We start from the raw sequence: 22,011 nt of genomic DNA, 5'->3' as shown, positions 1-22,011 counted from the left end.
CCCAGCTATACTTAGCTCAATTTTAGGCCTCATCCAGTTAGTATTTTTAGCTCAATCTCCCTGTTCAAGCAGTGCAGTCTCAAGCAGCATCCCATTATAACTAATGATAACTACCATTTGCAAAAGGGAGATTCCATTGTTATTTTGTGGTATCTCAACACAGGGCTGCCCTCTTACTGTTCTGACCTCAGTTATCCTTCCCCCAGTCTTTGTATCTACGTGACTTTGTGCTTGTTTTTTGTTTGTTTCATTGGTTGGTTTTGTATTTTTCTTTTTAATAAGCTTCATTTCATTGGGTCTCAGAATTCAGTTTTATAGTTTTCACAAATTTTTGGACACTTTTGTTCACTGGAAATGTGTGATTTGGGACTGTTGTGTATACAAATCAAATAGTTTTTTCCATCATCTATTGCACCGATGTACACCCCATTCATTATGAGTCATTTATCCTTTATTTTCAACAAATATTTGAATATGCTATGTGTAAGCCTTAAGAAGATACCTTGTTTACAAAGTATGCAGCAAAGACATGAATAGTGGAGGCAGCCTCCAATTCCTCCCTCCTGGTAACTCTCCTCAAATCCTTTCTCAGATCTTGCCTTTCCTACTCCATGTGTTCCTGGTAGCCTAGTTGCAGATTTAAGCCCTTGACTTTGGGCATATTACCTTCCTCTTCCTTCCCACACGAGTGTTCATTGCTTTACCAGCATGCTTCTCTTTTTCCTCTTCCCAATGGGGTCATATTTGTTACTTTTTTTTATTTGCATTCTGAATATCAGTATTATCCTAGAAGATGTTTGTTTGATATAAATATTTCTGCTTATTCTCTAATTCTTTCTTCCATAGTAAAATGCAAGCAATTCACTTTTTTTTGTTGTTGTTCTTTCAGGCTGTGATTCTAGGATGGAAAAAGAGGGATTTATTCCAAAGCAGGACATTTCTGAAGAATTGGAATCCCAGAGAGCAAAATCAGAAGATCATGTAAGGAATGTTTTTAAGGAAACTGAAGAGATGAGTAAAACTGAGGGAAAGTTAGGGAATTGCTGGAGAAAATATGCAGTAGAAGGAGTTAAGAACTCCTTCCCCCAGAAGAGCAATTTCAGAGCAATTACTATGAGGTATGTGAAAACCCTGTCTAGAGAGAATGGCCAGAAGTTCAATGCTGTTGGAGAAAACTGTATTACAGGCTCAAATCCTGCCAAACATCTTAGAGGGTCTAAAGAGGAGAGTCTCCATCCAAGTGTGTCAAGTGTAGGAAACTTGCAAAAACATGAGGACCTCATTAACCTCCGGAGTTTCCAATTAGGAGAAAGAGCCTGTCAGACAGATGTGTTAGTGAAAGTACCCAGACAGAGTTCAGTTCTTAGTGAGAATCAGAGGATGAATAATCCAGAGAGACCATCTGAGTGTACCGGGCATGGAAAAACTTACAATCAGAACAGAGCTTTTAACCAGCACCAGAGAATTCATAGTGGAGAGAAGCCCTATGAGTGCATTGAATGTGGAAAAGCTTTCAGTTGGCCCTCTATCCTCAGTAAACATCAGAGAATCCACACTGGTAAGAAACCCTACACATGTGAGGATTGTGGCAAATCTTTCAGTGCTCACTCATACTTTATTCAGCATTGTAAAATTCACACTAGAGAAAAGCCCTATGAGTGTATTAAATGTGGGAAAACTTTTAATACACGTTCATCTTATGTTCAACATCTAAAAATTCATACAGGAGAGAAACCTCATGAGTGCAATCAGTGTGGGAAAGCCTTTAGTCATAGCTCTAATCTAATTCATCATCAGAGAATTCATAGTGGAGAGAAACCTTACAAGTGCAAAGAATGCGGGAAAGCCTTCAACAGACAATCACACCTTATTCAGCATCAGAGAATTCATTCTGGAGAGAAACCTTATGACTGTAAGGAGTGTGGCAAAGCCTTCAGTACACAATTATCTCTCATTCAGCATCAGAGAATTCATACAGGAGAAAAGCCCTATGAATGTAATGAATGTGGAAAATCCTTTAGCCTGAACCGAACTCTTACTGTCCATCAGAGAATTCACACTGGAGAGAAACCTTATAGGTGTAATGAATGTGGGAAATCCTTCAGTCAATGCTCACAAGTTATTCAACATAAGAGAATTCACACTGGAGAGAAACCTTATATCTGCAGTGAGTGTGGAAAATCATTTGGTGCTCACCTCTCCCTTATCCAGCATCAGAGAATTCACAGTGGAGAGAAACCTTATGGTTGTAGTGTGTGTGGGAAAACCTTTAGTCAAAAGGGACATCTTATTCAGCATCAGCGAATTCACACAGGAGAGAAACCCTATGAATGTAGTGAGTGTGGAAAAGCTTTCAGCCAGAGTTTTAATCTTATTCACCATCAAAGAACACACAATGGCGAGAAGCCATATGAATGTAATGAATGTGATAAAGCCTTCAGTGTGCTTTCTTCCCTTGTTCAACATCAGAGAATACATAATGGAGAGAAACCCTATGAGTGTCACAAATGTGGGAAGGCCTTTAGCCAGGGATCACACCTTATTCAGCATCAGAGGAGTCACACTGGTGAGAAACCCTATGAGTGTAATGACTGTGGGAAAACCTTTGGACAAATATCCACCCTAATTAAACATGAGAGAACACACAATGGAGAGAAACCCTATGAGTGTAGTGACTGTGGGAAGGCCTTCAGCCAGAGTGCACATCTTATCCGCCATCAAAGAATTCACACTGGAGAGAATCCCTATGAGTGCAGTGACTGTGGGAAGGCCTTCAATGTTCGCTCCTCTCTCATTCAGCATCACAGAATTCATACTGGTGAGAAACCTTATGAATGTAGTGAGTGTGGCAAGGCATTCAGTCAGCATTCACAATTTATCCAACATCAGAGAATTCACACTGGAGAGAAACCCTACATGTGCAATGAGTGTGAGAAATCCTTCAGTGCACGCTTATCCCTTATCCAACATGAGAGAATTCACACTGGAGAGAAACCCTATGTATGCACCAAATGTGGAAAATCCTTCCGACAAAGCTCTCACCTTATTCGACATCAGAGAATTCACAGTGGGGAGTGACCTTATACATGTAATCAATGTGGAAAAACCTTCAGTCAGAGAATAACTCTTAGTAGTCATGAGAAAATCCATACAATTCATATTAGAGAGGAAGCCTACGAATGTAGTAAGTGTGGGGAACTCTAGTGCAGTCATCTTTCATTCAACATTGTACAGTTCACAGTGGAGAGTAACTGATCAGTCTATAAATTCTTCACAGTTATACATTATATGAGAGTCATACTGGTGAGAAATGAGTCACTTTATGGTTTTCCTTTTGGAGATTCAGCTCTTAAGGGATTTCACTCTCCCAGTGAGCTGCTAACTAAAGGCAGGCTGCTAAAGTATATAGCAACAATCCCACAATAGCACACCTTACTTCAGATTTAGAGGATGAGCCCCCTTCTTGAGCCCTGTAGATAAGTGAAAATTATTTAGATGAATTTCATAGCACCAGACCTTAAGATACAGTTAGGTATTTCACTTGAGACCACTTGCTTTTCTTTTCTTTTTTCGTATCATTTATTTCAACTTCAAAGAAAGTGATTGAGATCCTTGCACTTCAAAGTGTGATGGAACCAGGCTGGGGTTTTCTTTGTTTGAGCCTCTTCAAAACGTTTTTATTCTGTTATAAGGAATATGGTACCTTAAGCTCCAATTCACAGGGAAGAGAAACATGACTATAAGCAAAAGTTTGTTAAGGAATAAGGTGAGTCTTTGTGTAGATTAAAATAGTTGAGACCTTGCTAAAAAGTCAAATAATACTGTACTCCACCTCCAGGTTTCCAAGAGTTAAGATGCTGCCAGCAAGGAGCTTGCAGTCTTGTAGCTGGCCCAATATATCCAACTAATTCAAAATGGGAAATTGTACATTTTACTTAAACAGGATTTGGTAGATGGGTCTTCTAGATACGTTGTCATGAAGAAAAATCAGGAAAATGTCCAAGAGTGGGAGCCTGTGGCTTATGGCTTCACTTACCCATCACAGATAGCTATGTTCCACTGCAAGAACAGAGTTCATGTCTTTTCCTGAGGTGGCTGGAAACCTTAATCTCCTGAAATTAAGTCAAAACTCAATGTCAACTCACCCAGCCGTCTTGCCTGCAGGCTGAGCCAGGGACTTAGAGCTTGTTACCCAGTTACAACTTCTTCTAGAGAAGAACTTTTAGAAGGAAGGAAAAAGAAATTCAGTTTCCCCCAAGGATCTCTTCTTTGAGGTTCCATCAAGAGATGACAAAAGGAGGCTGGGTGCGGTGTCTCACGCTTGTAATCCCAGCACATTAGGAGGCAGAAGCGGGCAGATCACGAGGTCAAGAGATCAAGACCATCCTGGCCAACGTGATGAAACCCCATTTCTACAAAATGCAAAAATTGGCTGGGCATGGTGGCGGACGCCTGCAGTCCCAGCTACTTGGGAGGCTGAGGCAGGAGAATCACTTGAACCCAGGAGGTGGAGGTTGCAGTGAGCCAAGATTGCACCACTGCACTCCAGCCTGGCCACAAAGCAAGACTCCAAAAAACAAAACGACAAAAGGGTTAGGAAGCTGTGGCAGTGTCTTTCTCTGAGGCCTGTGATTACAGAACCAAATCAGAAAATAATAACTTTTTTGTTTTAAACCTATTTACCTACAATGGAGGTGTTTCCTTAACTAAGAACCTCAGTATTTACTCAAATCCAGTTTTGGGTTTTATGGCTAAAACATTTCTCCAGATTAACCTTATCAGTTTGGAATATGTTTTTATTTTTTATTAAATATTTCATCCAAATTATACTGAATTTTATTTATCATGGCTTTTAATGTTCTCTATTCAAGTCAGAAATTTCTGTTTCCTAATTACTTGGCTTGGTGATGGCATTAATATTGGTTGGGAGCTAGATGGTCTCTGCTCTATTTGATGATTGGCATAGAGCAATCATAACACTTGGTACTTCCTAGCGTTTTTTTTTTTTTTTTTTGGAGACAGTATCATGCTGTGTTGCCCAGAGTGGAGTGCAGTGGTGCAGTCATAGCTCACTGTAACCTTGAACTCCTGGGCTCAAGCGATTCCCCTGCCTCAACTTCATGAGTAGCAAGGACTACAGGTGTGTACCACCACATCGGCCTCTCCTGGCTTCTTCAACCAATTACATTAAAATTGAGAGGAGAAAGGCATTTTCAGTTTCTTTAGTTAATAAAAGGCCACTTCTGGAGGAGTTTTATGCCTGTACCAGCAGAGGTTCAGCCTTCCAGGAATCTCATCATGATCCATACTGCTGACACAGGCCTTTGTCACCTGAAGCATTCTTAAGAAGACTGACATTAAACAGGACAATTGTGAACTCTGCTTAGTAAGCATCATACATATCTTACAAGTCATTCTGAAGACTCCTTTATTCTTGCTTTTCCCAGAGAGCTACTGTGTTTACTCATGCTCACTGTACTCACAAAAGAAAGAATAAGTGGCATATTTGCAGGTGCTGATGGTCACAAGAGCGTTTTACTTTTTCCTCCATGTATGTCTGTTCTGCAGTCTTTCCACTGATGCATGCTATTGTAGACTTCTTAGGTTGACCTTGGCCTTGACTTTCACTACTAGCTCTTGACCCAAAACTGAAGATGTGCATCAGAAAGGGACAGATTTGGTCTTTCTGCTGTAAAAGATATTCTGCCTTAGTGTCTGCTAATTTGTTTGCATAGTCCTGTGCTGTCAATCTTCCCCACCAATTGTTCCATTACATTCCCCACCAATTGTTCCATTCCATTGTTCCACTGATTCCATTACTGCCCATTTTCATGTAAGGTGGGAGGCAATTTGTATGGCTGGGAATCTGTAAGATCTTTAGGACAAAAACTCCTGCCTCTAATCCCAATTTCTGAGGTCCTGACTCTCCAGGCAGCATGACTGAGTTGGATTTGTCTCTGCCACAAAACCTGCCAAGGCTTCTTCATCACCCAAAACACTCCCATGACCAACGTCTATGAAAAGAGGGGCAAAGGTCATTATTAATCACAGACATGCAAAATGATATTACAAGATGTCATTTTACCCTCACTAGGTTGGCAAAAATTAAAAATCTGACAGAGAATGACACCAAAAATACTTAGCAACAGTTACTCTCATACACGGCTGATAGTGGAAACTGGTATGACACACTGGAAAATATTTTGGCATTATTAATACAGTTAAAAATTAGCCCTGGCCAGATGCGCTGGCTCACACCTGTAATCCCAGCACTTTGGGAGGCCAAGGCAGGTGGATCACCTGAGGTCAGGAGTTTGAGGCCAGCCTGGCCAACACAGCAAAACCCCGTCTCTACTAAAATAATTAGCCAGGTGTAGTGGCAGGAGCCTGTAATCCCAGCTACTCAGGAGGCTGAGGCAGGAGAATCTCTTCAACCTGGGAGGCGGAAGTTGTAGTGAGCTGAGATAGCACCCCTGCACTCCAGCCTGGGTGACAAAGTGAGACTTCATCTCAAAAAAATAAAATTATGTAACCCACAACCCAGTTCCACTCCTGCACATACATGTTGGGGATGCACTTGCATGAGAACTAGAAGATGTGTCCCAAGATGTTTAATAGCAGCTCTTCCTGTAATAGCAAAAAAAAAGAAAAGGAAAAACAAGCCCCAGTGTTCATGGAGAGGGGGAGAAAAGAAGTTTGATTATAAGTATAATATAGAAGAAAACTATGTCAAAATCAATTACCTGCAGCTACACACATTATTCTTAATGCTGTCACTTTGCAGGGGAGTGTGGATTGTTCCCAATACTGACCAACTTTGATTGCTTCCTGTAGTGAAACTCCAGGAGACCTGGGGAATGGGATAAAAGTGTGACCTGAGAGACAGTACCAAATAATTGAAAGATTTTTCCAGCTTACTTTTGGCAGAAGTGTGGGTGATATGAAAGGGAGCAGATTCTAAGGCTGTTCAACTAGAGATAATGTAATGTTGGATTGGACTGGATTTGTTATATAAGTGCACACATGGCAGGCTGTGAATTCACTGTGCTGGTTGCAGTAGCACTTGTTAATGGAAGTCTATATTTGGTCATGGCCTCCATTAAGTGAGGCTGACATGCAGAATTGCCTGATTTTACAACAGAGAATGGATTCAAAGGCTCAGGAGATGCAAGAGGGCACTCCTTTCACCCAGGCTTAGAGAAGTGCATTGGTGATGGAACAGTAACATCCAGGAAAGACTCTGTAGTGGCTGTTTTATATAGTCTATCAAAGGAAGTAGGAGAGACTTATGAAAATGGATTTAGGCTGGGTGCAGTGGCTCACGTCTGTAATCCCAGCATTTTGAGAGGCCAAGGTGGTTGGATCACTTGAGGTCAGGAGTTTGAAACCAGCCTGGACAACATGGTGAAACGCCGTCTTTACTAAAAATACAAAAATTAGCCAGACATGGTGGCAGGTGCATGTAATCCCAGCTACTCGGGAGGCTGAGGCAGGAGAATCACTTGAACCTGGGAGATGGAGGTTGTAGTGAACCCAGATCACGCCACTGCACTCCAGCCTGGGTGACAGAGCAAGACTCCCCTCAAAAAAAAAAAAAAGAGGAAGGGAGGGAGGGGGGGAGAGAGAGAGAGAGAGAAAACAAGAAAGAAAAAGGAAAGGAAAGGGAGGGAAGGAAGGAAGCAAGGAAGGAAGGTGGAAGGAAAGAAAGAAAAAGGAAGGAAAGAGAAGGAAAGGAAAGAAGAGAAAAAAAAATAGAAGAGGATTTAACTCAGTAGGAATGGTCAGGACCAGATGGCAGCATGTAACCCTGTCATAGACAGGGAAGTTGTCACTGTAACAGGCCCAGGGCCACAACAGTAATGAGAATGGTTTGACCATAGAGGTTTTGACCCTGAGTAATGATGGTGACTATGGACTGAAATAGGTAGACCACCTACTAAAGTCTTTATCAGTATCAGTGAGTCATTAAGCCTTTACAGACACCTGACTTGGATCAGCACAACAGTCATCAACCTTCACTTACTTCCTAGGCTTGAGCCAGTTCAGACCCGGAAACTCATGAAACAAGGGGAGGCCAGATTTCCCTTGAAAGATCTGGCTACATTTTCCAAGTTTTATGCTGTAAATCTTATTCCCTTTGCCAAAAGGAATGTGAACATTTACCAGGGTAACTATATACCAGAGGACAAGAATATCCACTTTTTTAGGGATAAGGAAGTAACATCTTGGATGGAGAAAGAAAAATCTGTTAGGCTATTAATCAGACTGGAATAACAGATAAAACCAGCTGTAAAGTTAATAAGAAACTATTTCTGCCAGAGATATATGCAGCTCTAGAATGTCATAAAATTTCACCTCTGCTTTCTTACTGAGAAACTTTGTTCTCTTGTAGACTAACAGAAACATGTTAGAAGTTATATCAGTAAGAATGGAACATTCTACTCTTTCCTGGCAGATCTGTCACTTTGACATAGAGAAGCAGCCTCAATTTACAACCCAATTCATATAATAAGTTTTTGGACACCATATTCTACACCTATCTTAATTTTGTGGTTCCCAAGGAAATGAGCCTGGGTGTACCTCACAGTCCAGACCTGATGACCCATTACTCACAACCCTGCTTTGCTGCATGCCCATTAAAACACTGCTTTATTTAAATTTCACTTAAACTCCACCCTTCCCCAAAGTCTTATAATAACTTATGTTTTCTTTAGTTTGGTGAGACACCCCACGGTTCTGGGGTGTTATCACCCTCATTGTAATGGGTCAGTAACTCTGATTTTGTTGGAGTGCAAGTTTATTCCTTGTAGTCTGAGGCTGATTGGGCTAGGACAGAGATTACTGGACTTTGGCTCTGAATTGGTGTTAAAACCTGGGAACCAATATAATACTGTTGTTCTCCAGGGTAGGAGCTTATGGAGCCAAGTAATGAAGTTGTAGAGTCCCTGAACCTACCCCATGGTTACTTACCAGAACTAGAATATATAATATCCCTTTCTGTCCTCAAATTAGAGCTTGTGCAGGTGCCTGTAAGAGCAAGAAGCAAACTGTGTATCCAGGAAAAGAAAGGACAGACAGCCAGGTATCCTGACAAGGACCCCACATCCCTGGTTCTGATGCTGCTTTCATCCCACTTACCAACACATCCTGTCAATTCATTCCCTAAGTTTCTCCTTCCCAGCTCAATCCCATGCTCCCTGGAGCCCTAAAATTCCATGGAAAATGAGGAAGGGGTATCTGGAATAAGGGAAGAGATGAACCACTTTTCTCAGGTGAGAGTTGGCCCATTATCACTGTGAGGCCTCTCAGGTGATTCTGTGAGCTGGAAACAAGAGTGTGGCATTTAGTAGTTGAAGGTAGGAACAAAGGTTCTTGGTTGGAGGCTGAGTTGAATCTTTCTTTGGGCACTGACTACTTCAAAATTAGATCCTTAGAGCTCCAGGAATTCACATTCAGGCTGTGAGGTCAGTGACCATAAAAGCAAAGCTGAACATGTGCAGTGCTGTGTCCTTTACACAGAGCTGTTGCACCTCCCCAGGTGACCGTCATAGCACCAGGTCCTGCTGGGAGGCCACCTACTCTCTCACAGGAGGGGCCTGATATTTAGAGATGATAACAATGTGTCCAAAGTCAGGACCTCAAAATTTTGCCTCCAAGGTCCAGTGATTCTCCCACCATGCCTCTATCCTAAGTGAGTAGGACCATGTTGACAAAGAGTGAAACTAAAATATTTGGAGAGATTTATTCTGGGCCAAATACAAGTGACCAATGGCCCATGACACAGCCCCAGAAGATCTTGAGAACATATGCCCAAGGTGGTCAGGCTACAGCTTGGTTATATATATTTTAGGGAGACATAAGACATCAGTCAATACATATAAGATGTACATTGGTTTGATCCAGAAGGGCAGGACAACTGGAAGCAGGGGCTTCTGATTTGTAGGCAGATTCAAAGATTTTCTGATTGGAATTTTGTGTAAAGGGTTTATCTAAAGACCTAGAATCCATAGAAGGGAGTGTATGGGTTAAAATAAAGGGTTGTCGAGACAAAGGTTCTTATTATGTAGATGAAGCCTCCAGGTAGCAGGCTTCAGAGAAAACAGACTGTAAGTGTTTCTTATCTGACTTTAAAAGGTGCCAGACTCTTAGTTAATTCTCTCCTGGATCAGGGAAAAGACCTGAAAAGGAAAAGGGATTCTCTACAGAATGCAGATTTTCTCCACAACAGCTTTGCAGGACATTTCAAAATATGTCAAAGAAATACATTTTAGTGTAAAATGCTTTGATTTCATTCAGGGCCTGCACTCTGACATATGATGCTATATTTGAGTCAGGCTGGAATTTGGTGTCTTATTATTATAAAAAATCTTCAGATCTCTGTTTTAATGTTAATGCTGGTCAGTTGTACCTGAGTTCCAAAGGGAGGAGAGTATAATGAAGCATGCCTGGCCCCCTCTTCCTATTATGGCCTGAACTAGTTTTTCAGGTTAACTTTGGAATGCCCTGGTCTGAGAAGAGGGGTTCATTGGTTGTGGTGGGCTTAGAATTTTAATTTTGACTTATAACCCCTACCCAGCCCCATCCATGGGTCATCCCCAGGAGAGCAGAGCAGAGTGAGAAGAAGGGTCCACATTTTCATTCCGTCCCACAAGTTCTTTCTCAGAACCGCATTTCTGAGAAGACCTGGCTCTAGGAACCAAGGACCTCAATGGTTGTGCACCCAAGACCTATGGGCAGGAGAGGTGACATTTACACCTGTGACAGCCCAGGCTTGAATAGCAAAGTCTTACCCTCAAAAGCTCTCACTCTTCATTTCTTCATGCCTTGGCATTCAGCTGAAAGAGAAAGACAATCAAGGAAAGAGATGTATCCAGACCCATTTCTCACTGTCCTTATTCCACATGACCTAAAAGGAAGAAGCTGAGGCAAAATTAATGTAAGTAGACAGTTTATTTAGGCCAAACTCGAGGACCATAACCCAGGATCAAAGATTTAATTTGCCCTGAAAATACACTCCAGTTAGCAGCAGTTACAGTGGATTTTTTTTTTTTTTTTTTTTCATTTTTTAACAGAGACAGGGTCTTGCTCTGTTGTTCAGGCTGGAGTGCAGTGTCACAATCATAGCTCTGTATAACCTTGAATGCCTGGGCTCAAGCAATCCTCCCACCTTGGACCCATCAGTAGCTAGGACTAGAGACATACACTACCATGCACAGCTCATTTTTTGAAAGTCTTTTGTAGAGACGGGGTCTTGCTGTGTTTCTTAGGCTGCTCTCAAACTCCTGGCTTCAAGTGATCCTCCCACCTCAGCCCCCCAAAGCACTGGGATTACAGGCATAAGCTGCCACTACCACACTATAAATTGATTTTTAAAGGGAAAGAAAGAGGCTGTTCCTGAGTTATTTACCAAGAATTTACATTAAAATAAGCTATTGATTGGCTTTACATTGTTAAAATATGGGGTGTGGGTTTTAGTGCTCAGCATGGCATTTTTCGGTTAATTTGTAGCTACTCATGGCGATAGCAAGCAGTTTCAGGAGATGAATACATAGCTAAAAAGTGGGGGAGTAGGATGTCGTTACTGTTTTATTTTAATGCTGCTCTGGGCCTAATAATTAAAAACACTCACATTCCTCAGATAAAAGTTTTCTCTCATCTCTCCCTCTTGATAAAAAGTCTCTTCTAGAAAGCTGTGATGATCAAAATATGAGTGTCAAGTTGTCCCTTGTCACTGGGAAGGTTCCTTTCCAATAGTCCTGTCAAAGACATTGATCTGTAGCTGTTATTACTTGTGGAATCATCTCTAGCCTTTGGAGTACCATGGAATTAGTTTTCTCAGAAGAAGTATAACAATGAGAGATATGTGGTAGAAACATAATGGACATAAGAATTTTAAAAAATTTATATGCCAGAATTTTTTTAAAATCCTATTTCATTGGGAGGTCAACTAAAAACATGAGAATTAAAACCCAGTCTATTTTTAGAGACTTGTAGCAAGGACATGATTTAGGATTTAGTCCAACTTGTAGGAAAATAATAAGAGCTCAAAAACTGTGGTCAGGGATAGAATCCCATAACAGGTATACTATAGTTTTTTGTCTGAAATTTTTTTCTCTCAAGTCCCCATTTTTTTTTTTTTTTTTTTTTGAGATGGAGTCTCACTCTGTAGCAGGACAAGCCACAGACAAAACCTCTCAGACACCGAGTTAAAGAAGGAAGGGCTTTATTCAGCCAGGAGCTTCGGCAAGACTCACATCTCCAAAAACTGGCCTCCCTGAGTGAGCAATTCCTGCCCCTTTTAAGGGCTTACAACTCTAAGGGGGTCCACGTGAGAGGGTTGTGATTGATTGATCAAGCAGTGGGTATGTGACTGGGGGCTGCATGCACTGATAATCAGAATGGAACAGAACAGGACAGGGATTTTCACAATGCTTTTCCATACAATGTCTGAAATCTGTATATAACCAGTGAGGTCAGGGGTCGATCTTTAACCAGGCCCAGGGCATAGCACCAGGCTGTCTGCCTGTGAATTTAATTTCTGCCTTTTAGTTTTTACTTCTTCTTTCTTTGGAGGCAGAAATTGGGCATAAGACAATATGAGGGGTGGTCTCCTCCCTTAGCTCTGTCACCCAGGCTGGAGTGCAGTGGCACAATCCTGGCTCACTGCAAGCTCTGCCTCCCGGGTTCATTCTCCTTCCTCAGCCTCCAGAGTAGCTGGGACTACAGTCAACCGCCACTACGCCCAGCTAATTTTTTGTATTTTTAGTAGAGACAGGGTTTCACCATGTTGGCCAGGATGGTCTCAATCTCCTGATCTTGTGATCCACTGTCTCGGCTTCCCAAAGTGCTGGGATTACAGGCATGAGCCACCGCACCCAGCCCAACAGGTTATATTACTTGTTTTTTTTTTTGAGATGGAGTCTCGCTCTGTCACCCAGCCTGGAGTGCAGTGGCACAATCTTGGCTCACTGCAAGCTCAGCCTCCTGGATTCATGCCATTCTCTTTCCTCAGCCTCCTGAGTAGCTGGGACTATTACTTTAAGACAAAATTCACCATACAGATTTTTTTCTCATACAAAAAGCAGAGGGAGTGGATTGCTCCTGCAGGGCCCAGGAGACACCCAAAATACTGTAAGTGCCAAGCTGTGAAACTGGGAAATGGGGATCATTCAACCCCAAACACACATCCTCACTAAGGAACCTGAAGGTCTAGATCACAGAAGGATTTGACCTTACCTGGAGCTGTGTCAAATTTGAGAGCCAAGCAAAATACAGGGTTAGAGGAAGCAGTGGGAAAAGCCCTGGAAAGCCATTTCTACCTTGTCTCACAGAGGTCTTTGGGGAGGGCTGCCAGAGGAACTGAGAAAAGACCAACGGGAGAAGGAAACCTCCAGCTGAATTTTATAACAATTCCAACCAAACATGAAGTCTCCTGGCCAGAACTCACAGGAGTGTGTGAATTCAGTGTGCAGACTTGGCAGGTGGGGAGGCACGAATGCCCTCCTTGCTTTCTTAGCTGGGAGGCTGGTAGCCTGTGGAAAGTTCCCAGCCCTGCTCACCCACTGCTTAGAAACAAACTCAGTACTGTTGGGGGGGTGCACAGTGAAAGTGGGACTGGCCTTTAGGGTTGCATGGGAGCTGGGTGAGGCCTGTAACAGCCAGCTTTCCTCCACTTCCCTGACAACCTGCATGACACAGCAGAGGCAGCCATAATCCTCCTGGGAACAACTCTATTGACCTGGGAACCATACCCCCAACCCCACAGCAGCAGCAGCAAGCCCTACCCAAAGAAAGTCTGAGCTCAGACATGCCTAACCTGCCCCACACATCATGGTCCTTCCCTACCCACCCTGGTAGCTGAGGACAAAAGTCATATTCTCTTGGGAGTTCTAGGGCCCTGCCCACTGCTTGATCCTTCCTATACTACCACAGCTGATGCTCTCTTGGAAGCACCACCTCCTGGCAGGAGGCCAACCAGCACCAAAATAGTGCATTAAACAACCACAACTATGGACCTTCACAGAATCCATTTCACTCCCCTGCCACCTCCACTGGAGCAGGTGCTGGTATCCATGGCTGTGAGACCTGAAGATGATCCACATCACTTGAGTCTGTGCAGACAACCCCCAATACCAGCCCAGAGCCTGGTAGCCCTGCTGGGTGGTTAGGTCCAGGAGAAAAATAATCACTACAGCTCGGCTCCCAGGAAGCCACATCCCTAGGAATGTGGGCAGAGTACTACATCAAAAGAATACCACATAGGGCAAAAGAATCTGAACAGTAGCCTTGAGTGGCAGATCTTCCCCTGATATTGCCTACCCAAATTAGAAGGAACCAGAAAAACAATTCTAGTAACATGACAAAATAAGGTTATTTAACACCCCCCAAAAATCATGCTAGCTCACCAGCAATGGATCCAAACCAAGAAGAAATCCCTGACTTACCTGATAAAGAATTCAGAAGGTCAATTATTAAGCTAATTAAGGAGGCACCAAAGAAAAGTGAAGTCCAATTTAAGGAAATCCAAAAAATGGTACAAGAAATGAGGGGACTCTTCAGTGAAATAGATAGCATAAATAAAAAAAAAAAATCACAACTTCAGGAAATAAAAGACACACTTAGAGAAATGCAAAATTTTCTGGAAAGTCTCAGCAATAGAATCAGTCAAACAGAAGAAAGAACTTCAGATCTCGAAGACAAGGTTTTTGAATTAACCCAAACCAACAAAGAAAAAGATTAACAAAATGAACATAGCCTCCAAGAACTTTGGAATTATGTTAAACAACCAAACCTAAGAATAATTGGCATTCCTGAGGAGGAAGAGAAATCTAAAAGTTTGGGAAACGTATCTGGGGGAATAATCAAGGAAAACTTCCCCAGCCTTGCTAGAGACCTAGACATCCAAATACAAGAAACTGAAAAAACACCTGGAAAATTCATCATAAAAAGATCATCACCTGGGCACATCATCATCCGTTATCTAAAGTCAAGATGAAGGTAAGAATCTTAAGAGCTGTGAGGCAAAAGCACCAGGTAATCTATAAAGATAAACCTATCAGACTAACAACAGATTTCTCAGCACAAACTCTACAAGCTAGAAGAGATTAGGGCCCTATCTTCAGCCTCCTTAAACAAAACAATTATCAGCCCAGAATTTTGTACCCAGTGAAACTAAGCTTCATAAATGAAGGAAAGACGCAGTCTTTTTCAGACAAACAAGTGCTGAGATAATTCACCACTACCAAGCCAGCACTACAAAACTGCTAAAAGAGCTCTAAATCTTGAAACAAATCCTGGAAACACATCAAAACAGAACGTCCTTAAAACACAAATCTCATAGGACCTATAAAACAAAAATACAATTTAAAAAAACCAAGGTGGCTCGGTGTGGTGGCTCACACTTGTAATCCCAGCACTTTGGGAGGCCGAGGCAGGTGGATCACGAGGTCAGGAGATCGCGACCATCCTGGCTAACACAGTGAAACCCCGTCTCTACTAAAAATACAAAAAAATTAGCTGGGTGTGGTAGCGAGCACCTGTAGTCCCAGCTACTCAGAAGGCTGAGGCAGGTGAATGGCATGAACCCAGAAGGCAGAGCTTACAGTGAGCCAAGATCACACCACTGCACTCCAACCTGGGTGACAAAGTGAGACACCATCTCAAAAAAAAAAAAAAAACCGAGGTATACATGCAACAAATACCATGACGAATGGAATAGTACCTCACATCTCAATACTAATATTGGATGTAAATAGCCTAAATGTTCCACTTAAAAGGTGTAGAATTGCAGAATGGGTAAGAATTCACCAACCAAGTATCTGCTGCCATCAAGAGACTCCTCACCTAACCCATAAGGACTCACTTAAACTTAAGGTATTTTTCCTTAAGACATTCCATGCAAATGGACACCAAAAGCAAGCAGGAGTAGCTATTCTTATATCAGACAAAACAGACTTTAAAGCAATAGCAGTTAAAAAAGACAAAGAGAAACATATAATAATAAAGGGCCTTGTTCAACAGGAAAATATCACAATCCTAAATATATATGCACCTAACACTTGAGCTCCCAAATTTATAAAACGATTACCACTAGACCTAAGTAATGAGATAGACAGTAACACAATAACAGTGGGGGACTTTAGTACTCCACCAACAGCACTAGATAGGTCATCAAGACAGAAAGTTAATAAAGAAACAATGAATTTACACTATACTCTGGAACAAATAGACTTAATAGATATTTACAGAACATTCTATCCAACAACTGCATAATATACATTCTATTCATCAATGCATGGAACTTTCTCCAAAATAGAACATATAATATGCCACAAAACAATTCTCAATTCATTTAAGAAAATTGAAATTATATCAAGTACTCTCTTAGACCACAGTGGAATAAGCTGGAAATCAACTCCAAAAGAAACCTTCAAAACCATGCAGTAGGCCAGGTGTGGTGGCTCACGCTTGTAATCCCAGCACTTTGGGAGGCCAAGGCGGACAGATCACAAGGTCAGGAGATCGAGACCATGGTGAAACCCCGTCTCTACTAAAAATACAAAAAAATTAGCCGGGTGTGGTGGCAGGTGCCTGTAGTCCCAGGTACTCAGAGAGGCTGAAGCAGGAGAATGGCATGAACCCAGGAGGTGGAGCTTGCAGTGAGCCGAGATCATGCCACTGCACTCCAGCCTGGGTGACAGAGTGAGACTCTGTCTCAAAAAAAAAAAAAAAAAAACCATGCAAATACATGGAAATTAAATAACCTTCTCCTGAATTATCACTGGGTCAACAATGAAATCAAGATAGAAATTAAAAAATTCTTTGAACTGAACAACAGTAGTGACACAACCTATCAAAACCTCTGGAATACTGCAAAGGTGGTGGTAAGAGGAAAGTTCATAGCCTTAAATATCTTCATCAAAAAGTCTGAAAGAGCACAAATAGACAATCTAAGGTCACACTCAAGGAACTAGAGAAATAAGAACAAACCAAGCCCAAATCCAGCAGAAGAAAGGAAATAACCAAGATCAGAGCAGAACTAAATAAAATTGAAACAACAACAAAAAAATACAAAAGATAAATGAAACAGAAAGTTGGCTCTTTGAAAAGATAAATAAAATTGATAGACCATTGGGAAGATTAACCAAGAAAACAAGAAAGAAGCTCCAGTAATCCCAGCTCTTTCGGAGGCTGAGGCAGGTGGATCACAAGATCAAGAGATTGAGACCATCTTGGCCAACATGGTGAAACCCCATCTCTACTAAAAATACAAAAAATTAGCCGGGTGTGGTGGCAGGTGCCTGTAATCCCAGCTACTTGGGAGGCTGAGTCAGGAGAATTGCTTGAACCCAGGAGGCAGAGGTTGCAGTAAGCCGAGATCAGGCCATTGCACTCCAGCCTGGGCAAAAAGAGCGAAATTCCATTTCAAAAGAAAAGAAAAGAAGCTCCAAATAAGCAGAATTAGAAAAGAAACAGGATATATTACAACCAACACCACAGAAATACAAAAGATCATTCAAGGCTACTATGAACACCGTTATGTGCATAAACTAGAAAACCTAGAGGAGATGGATAAATTCCTGGAAAGATACAAATTTAGGAATCCTCCCTAAATCACTCTATGAAGCCAGTATCACCCTAATACCAAAACCAGGAAAGAACATAACAAAAAAGAGAAAACTACAGACCAATATCCCTGATGAACATAGATGCAAAAATCCTTAACAAAATGCTAGCTAACTGAATCCAACACATATCAAAAAGATAATCCACCATGATCAAGTAGGTTTCATACTAGGGATGTAGGGATGGTTTAACATATGCAAGTCAGTAAGTGACACACCACATAAACAGAATTAAAAACAAAAATCACATCATCTCAACAGACACGGAAAAAGCATTTGGCAAAATCCTGTGGGCAAAAGTTTACCTAGGTGCTGAGGCAAGAGACTGAAGTCACAAACTGTTTCAGTATAATAAAGAAAATAGTTAGAATAAGAATAGTCATAATACAAATTAGATATAGAGATGATCATGGATAATTATCAATCATTATTATAAACATTAATCATTAGGTTTTAATATTACTCTTTGTTGCATTACTAATATAACCTAGGAATAACCAGTGGGTATACGGTCAGGTGCTGAAGGGACATTGTGAGAAGTGACCTAGAAGGCAAGAGGTGAGCCCTCTGTCACGCCCTCATAAGGGCTGCTGGAGGGCTCCTTGGTCAAGCAGTAACCTCAGAGTCTGGGAAGATGCCCATTACTTAGCAGACCATGAAAGGGAGTCTCCTTTCCTTGGAGGAGTCAGGGAACACTCTGCTCCACCAGCTTCTTGTGGAAGGCTGGATATTATCCAGGCCTGCCCACAGTCATCTGGAAGCCTAAACCCCTCCCTGTGGTGCTGTGCTTCAATGATCAGGCTCTTTGTCCACTTTCATGTTCCTCTCATACTCCTGGTTCCTCTTTGAAGTCCATAGTAGATAGCGGTAGAAGAAATAGTGAAAGTCTTAAAGTCTTTGATCTTTTTTATAAGTGCATAGAAGGAAACGCTGACGTATGCTGCCTTCTCTCTCTACTTCCTCTACCTAAAAGGGAAGGGCCCCCTGTCCTATGATCACGTGACTTGCTTCACCTTGTCAATCACTGAGAAGATTCACCCTCCTTATCCTTCCCCCCTTGTCTTGTATGCAATAAATATCAGTGTGCCCAGCCATTCAGGGCCACTACCGGTCTCCATGTCTTGATGGTAGTGGTCCCCCAGGCCCAGCTGCTTTCTCTTTATCTCTTTGTCTTGTGTCTTTATTTATTACAATCTCTCATCTCCACATACCGGGAGAATACCCGCTAAGCCCCATAGGGCTGCACCCTACAAAATCCAGTATCCCTTTATGATTGAAACCTTCAGCAAAATCAGCATACAAAGGAGATACTTCAATGTAATAAAAGCTATCTATGATAAACCCACAGCCAACATAATACTGAACAAGTAAAAGTTGAAAGCATTCCCTCTGAGAACTGGAACAAGACAAAGATGCCCACTGTCACCACTTCTATTTAACATAGTACTAGGAGTCCTAGCCAGAACAATTAGAAAAGAGAAAAAAACAAAGGGCATCCAAACCGGTAAAGAGGAAGTCAAACTGTCGCTATTTGTTGATGATGGATCATATACCTAGAAAACCCTAAAGACGCCTCCAAAATGCTCCTACAAATGATAAATGAATCAGCAAATTTCAGGATACAAAATTAACGTACACAAATCAGTAGCTCTGCTATACACCAACAGCAACCAAGCTGATAGTCAAATCAAGAACTCAACGCTTTTTACAATAGTTGCAAAAAATGAAATACTTCAGAATATTCCTAACAAAGGAGGTGAAAGACCTCTACAAGGAAAACTACAAAACACTGCTAAAAGAAATCATAGATGACACAAACAAATGGAAACACATCCCATGCTCATGGATGGGTAGAATCAATATTGAGAAAATGACCATATTGCCAAAAGCAATCTACAAATTCAATGCAACTCCCATCAAAATACCACCATCATTCTTCACAGAACTAGAAAAAACAATCCTAAAATTCATATGGAACCAAAAATCAGCCTGCATAGCCAAAACAAGACTAAGCAAAAAGAACAAACCTGGAGGCATCACAGTACCTGATTTCAAACTATACTATGAGGCCATAGTCACCAGAACAGCATGGTACTGCTATAAAAATAAGCACATAGACCAATGGAACAGGATAGAGAACCCAGAAATAAACTCAAATACTTATAGCCAACTGACCTTTAACAAAGCACACAAAAACATAAAGTGGGGAAAAACACCCTATTCAACAAATAGTGCTGGGATAGTTGGCAAGCCACATGTAGGAGAATAAACCTGGATCCTCATCTTTCACGTTATAAAAATCAACTCAAGATGGATCAAGGACTTAAATCTAAGACCTGAAAATATAAAAATTCTACAAGATAACATCAGAAAAACCCTTCTAGACATTGGCCTAGGCAAAGATTTCATGACCAAGAACCCAAAAGCAAATGCAACAAAAACAAAGATAAATAGGTGGGACTAAACTAATCTAAAGGCCTTTTGCACAGCAAAAGGAAGAGTCAGCAGAGTAAACAGACAACCCACAGAGTGGGAGAAAATCTTCACAATCTATACATCCAACAAAGGACTAACATGCAGAATCTACAAGAAACTCAAACAAATTAACAAGAAATAATCCCATCAAAAAGGGGGCTAACGGCCGGGCCCGGTGGCTCACTCCTGTAATCCCAGCACTTTGCGAGGCTGAGGCAGGTGGATCACCTGAGGTTGGGAGTTCCAGACCAGCCTGACCAACATGGAGAAACCCCGTCTCTACTAAAATACAAAATTAGCCGGGCATGATGGTGCATGCCTGTACTACTCAGGAGGCTGAGGCAGGAGAATCGCTTGAACCCAGGAGGCAGAGGTTGTGGTTAGCCAAGATCGTGCCATTGCACTCTAGCCTGGGCAACAAGAGCAAAACTCCGTCTCAAAAAAAAAAAAAAAAAATTGGGGAGGGGGCTAAGGACATGAACAGACAATTCTCAAAACAAGATATACAAATGACCAACAAACATGAAAAAATGCTCAACATCACTAATGATCAGGGAAATGCAAATCAAAACCACAAAACAATACCACCTTACTCCCACAAGAATGGCCATAATCAAAAATCAAAAAATAATAGATGGCATGGATGCGGTGAAAAGGGAATACTTCCATGCTGCTGGTGGGAATGTAAACTAGTACAACCACTATGGAAAACAGTGTGGCGAATCCTTAAAGAACAAAAAGTAGAACTACCAAGAACTACCATTTCATCCAGCAATCCCACTACTGTGTATCTACCCAGAGGAAAATAAGTCATTATACGAAAAACATACTTGTATATGCATGTTTATGGCAGCACAATTCACAATTGCAAAAATGTGGAAGCAGCCCAAATGCCCATCAATCAACGAGTGGATAAACAAACTGTGGCATATATATATGTGTGTGTGTGTGTGTGTGTATGTGTGTGTATATATATGTGTATATCTATACATATATATAGAAAGTAATATTCCATCATATATATCATATATATGTGATATATGTATATGATATATATATATGATGGAATACTACTCAGCCATAAAAAGGAGTGAATTAATGGCATTCACAGCAACCTGGATGGGATTGGAGACTATTATTCTAAGTGAAGTAACTCAGGAATGGAAAACCAAACATCGTATGTCCTCACTCATGAGAGGTAGCTAAGCTATGAGGATGCAAAGGCATAAGAAGGATACAATGGACGTTGGGGACTGGGACGGGGGGCGGGGAAAGGGTGGGAAGTGCGTGAGGGATAAAAGACTATAAATTGGGTTCAATGTATACTGCCCATGTGATGGGTGCACCAAAATCTCACGAATCACCACTAAAGAACTTACTCATGTAACCAAACACCACCACCTATGGAAATAAAAAACTTTAAAACCTATGGAAATAAAAAAATTAAAAATTAAAAAATAAACATAAATTCCAATTTCAGGCCATCTCTTTGTGAATGCATATGACTGTACACTTTCAGAAAAAGGTATGTCACATGTTGAATGCTTTGCTGCTTAGAAATTTCTTCTACCAGATGCCCTAAATCATCTCTCTCTAGCTCAAAGTTCCATAGATCTCTAGGGCATGGCCAAAATGCTGCCAAACTTTTTGCTAAAACATAGCAAGAGTGACCTTTACTCCAGCTTCCAATAAGTTCCTCATCTCCAACTGAGAGCACCTCAGCCTGAACTTCAAAAAAATAAAAGGGGGTTATCTAGACAGTGTTTCTTAAATTCCAATAGAATTTGTCACGTATTTTTTATTATGTATTCCTGATTTTGATAGTTTAATCTGCCTGCAAAATGAACATTAAAATATTTGTGGGGGTTTTTTGGTGGTTGTTGTTTGTTTCTTTTTTTTGAAACAGAGTCTC

General features: G+C 41.3%; 1 protein-coding gene across 10 annotated transcripts in view; it reads left to right on the top strand.

The window, feature by feature from the left end:
• The window catches only part of LOC129486970 (zinc finger protein 252-like), a 51,220-nt gene extending 29,642 nt beyond the window's left edge, over nt 1–21,578 (top strand). For all 10 annotated transcript variants that reach the window (XM_063643772.1, XM_063643771.1, XM_063643770.1 and 7 more), the window contains one exon: nt 890–21,578. In XM_063643772.1, the coding sequence (XP_063499842.1) occupies nt 890–3,078 (2,189 nt within the window). In that variant the 3' untranslated portion in view covers nt 3,079–21,578. The remainder of the gene's footprint in view (nt 1–889) is intronic.
• The last annotated feature ends 433 nt before the right edge of the window (nt 21,579–22,011 follow it).

Source organism: Symphalangus syndactylus, chromosome 7 (genome assembly GCF_028878055.3).
Source record: "Symphalangus syndactylus isolate Jambi chromosome 7, NHGRI_mSymSyn1-v2.1_pri, whole genome shotgun sequence".
Classification (NCBI taxonomy): domain Eukaryota; kingdom Metazoa; phylum Chordata; class Mammalia; order Primates; family Hylobatidae; genus Symphalangus; species Symphalangus syndactylus.
Note: the sequence above shows the minus strand (reverse complement) of the source record. Positions and strands in the feature narration are given on the sequence as shown.